The 2,463-nt window shown below is 43.0% G+C and overlaps 2 protein-coding genes across 5 annotated transcripts in view; one reads left to right on the forward strand and one right to left on the reverse strand.

The window, feature by feature from the left end:
* LOC109545497 overlaps nt 1–804 on the forward strand; it is an 8,270-nt gene extending 7,466 nt beyond the window's left edge. For both annotated transcript variants that reach the window (XM_019916238.2, XM_019916239.2), the window contains exon 13: nt 193–804. The gene's annotated coding sequence lies outside the window, so the exon portion shown is untranslated. The remainder of the gene's footprint in view (nt 1–192) is intronic.
* LOC109545499 overlaps nt 769–2,463 on the reverse strand; it is a 7,822-nt gene continuing 6,127 nt past the window's right edge. For all 3 annotated transcript variants that reach the window (XM_019916242.2, XM_019916243.2, XM_019916241.2), the window contains 2 exons: nt 1,848–2,019; nt 769–1,742 (listed from right to left, as the gene is read on the reverse strand). In XM_019916242.2, the coding sequence (XP_019771801.2) occupies nt 852–1,742; nt 1,848–2,019 (1,063 nt within the window). In that variant the 3' untranslated portion in view covers nt 769–851. The remainder of the gene's footprint in view (nt 1,743–1,847; nt 2,020–2,463) is intronic.

The raw sequence follows: 2,463 nt of genomic DNA on the forward strand, positions 1-2,463 counted from the left end.
ACTTTTTGATAAATAATTCCTTCTTATTGCGAAATAGGAGCACTATTTATCAATCTGTAATAAAAGACGTGAGGAAATTCTGTCTTTTTTAAAGAACAATTTTTGAGGCGAAATACCCAAAAAGAAGTTTGTAAAAAAATGAATCCGCCTCAACAATATAGAACTTATCTATTAAAGTCTTGTTGTTTTCAGGGCCGGTTTTGATACCCAATTCCTCTGTCGAGTGTCCAAAGTCTGAATTTTACACACATACAGGGTGTTTCAGTGGGGAGACAAAAGTCAATTTTGAGCATCAAAGTACTAGATGAACATATAAGGAAGGGCTTGGTTCAGGATCTACAGGGCGATAAATTATTTTTTGAAATGTGAAAAACCTGTGTGTTTATCTGAACTTTTATGCTTACAGTTAGAGCAGACTAACAGGTTGCAGGATGTAAGTTCTCCTCCTGAGACGCCCTGTGTAATACCACGCGAACAAACTTAAAAAGTAAATAATGACAAAGTTTAGTTATGTACCAAAGAACGATATTACAGTTGTTAGTATCATAGTATTATTATGTTTCTGAGTCTATTTCCATGCCCAATTAATGCAGGGTGACTGCAAGTTGGCGTCCTTTCCTTCGGGAGTGAGTGCTATTCTAAATATCTGCGGGTTTCCACACCCCGAGAAAGAGAAGAGTGATGCCAATTTCCACTCACCCTATATAGTTTAACGGTTAATTGTCGCTTAATGCTTTCTGTGATGTTTTTTAATAATGATTTAATCGATTTTTACTGATTTTAGTAAAGTATATTATAACAGTTTATTGTACATAAATTCCTTGGTGCGGAACTCTAATTCCCCGGCAAACCTACGACTTGATTTGCTGCTTTTCCAGCTTCTCTTTGCCTTCCTTAGTGAGGCACAAGTCAAAGTCGGATCCGGGCAGAGCCAATGTGACCACGCAAAAGTTGAAGTTGTACGTGTAGCTGGAAGTGGCCGTTAAATCCGGCAAAGTTCCGTTAAACTCGCCCAGATTGAACTTGGGAAAGGGAGCGTTGATGGTTATATTGGCAAAACATGGGATGTCCAGCGCGATGCTGTCCGCTCCTTCTGTTTTGTTCAGGCAGAAAGTCTCCTTGCCATCAGGAGGACAGGGGATGGCGCTCTTCACGCAGTTGGTCCCATTTTCCGGACATTGCGAGACTTCAGAAAGGGGCGTCATGCACATGACTTCATTGAAGCTGGTGCAGGTGGCTGTAGTGCTGGGCGCGCACAGCTTCTTCGCATTGTCCGAGCATGTTAAGAGCGCGGTGACTGGCATGTTGATCTCGCCGTTGCTCTCCATTGGGCGCTTGTGCGTGTAGATCGAGTAATTCCTGCGGAAGCTCTCGGTTTCCAAAAACCACTCGTAGTTCTCCTCCAGCACGCTTTTGTAGTCGTTGGAGCCTTTCAGCGGGGCGCAGTCGTTGTACTCCGGCCCGGCAACAGCCATCGTGGTCACGCAATAGGTGTACTTGGTGTTGGGCAACGTTTCGGCTTTATCCACTAGATTCACGTCCAGAGTCAAATTGGTCATGCAGGGCACGTTGACGTCGGCCTGCAGCTTTTCTTTATGCGTCGAGTTCTGGCAGAGCGGGTCATTGGCGTCAGCGCAAGGCACTGTTGTGTTGACGCACAAGGCCGCGTTGCCGCCTTGATCGCAAGGCAGCGCGTGGCTCATCGTGGCTACGCACAACACTGTGCCGTTCTGGGTGCACACCTTGAAACGGGTAAAATGGATGGTTGGATTCATTCAATTAATTATGCGTAAAACTTAAAAAAAAGAAAGTTTAATTAATATAAAAAGTAATAAACTGTCGCTTACTGCTTGCGTGCTTTGGCCGCACATCTTGGTCACATCGCCTTCGCACAGGGTGAGGACGTTGGAGGGAAGCTTGATTTCCTCCACTTTTTTACCAGGATCTTGATTGTAGTAGTTGACCACGTTATAGGGACGTTTCAAGCCCAGGCCGTGGCTTATCAGGCTGGAAGCCATGCTGAAATGTGAAGTCAATATGTAGAGCGAGCGTTATGCAAGGTTTTTATGTGCAGGAAGCCACAGTTTTTTTTTAAAGGCCTTAAGTGCAATTAATTAAGTGGTGTAATTTTGCAAATTTTGATTTTTGGTTGACATTTTTTCATGTGTGGTCGATTTCAGTCTTCTGTTATCTATGAAATTAGAAAATTGATCGTCGTTTTGGGCAAGGGTGGCGCAAGATTTTTGCAAAATTTCATGTTTTCCGTCCCGTTTTGCATGTTTCTCGGAAGCAAAATGAGCAAGAACGCTCATTTGTATATCATTCTAGAGATAAATAAATGGCCTTTTTAGCAAGTCAACAATCGATAAGGAAATTTTGGCAGTTTTCTCAAAAAATGCTTGAATTCAAGAAGTTTTAGATTTGCGTGGTTTTTTTCGAGTTGCAAAATCCACTTGAACATGA

Source organism: Dendroctonus ponderosae, unplaced genomic scaffold, assembly GCF_020466585.1.
Source record: "Dendroctonus ponderosae isolate FM_Combo_2020 unplaced genomic scaffold, Dpon_F_20191213v2 Dpon_F_20191213_5, whole genome shotgun sequence".
Lineage (NCBI taxonomy): Eukaryota > Metazoa > Arthropoda > Insecta > Coleoptera > Curculionidae > Dendroctonus > Dendroctonus ponderosae.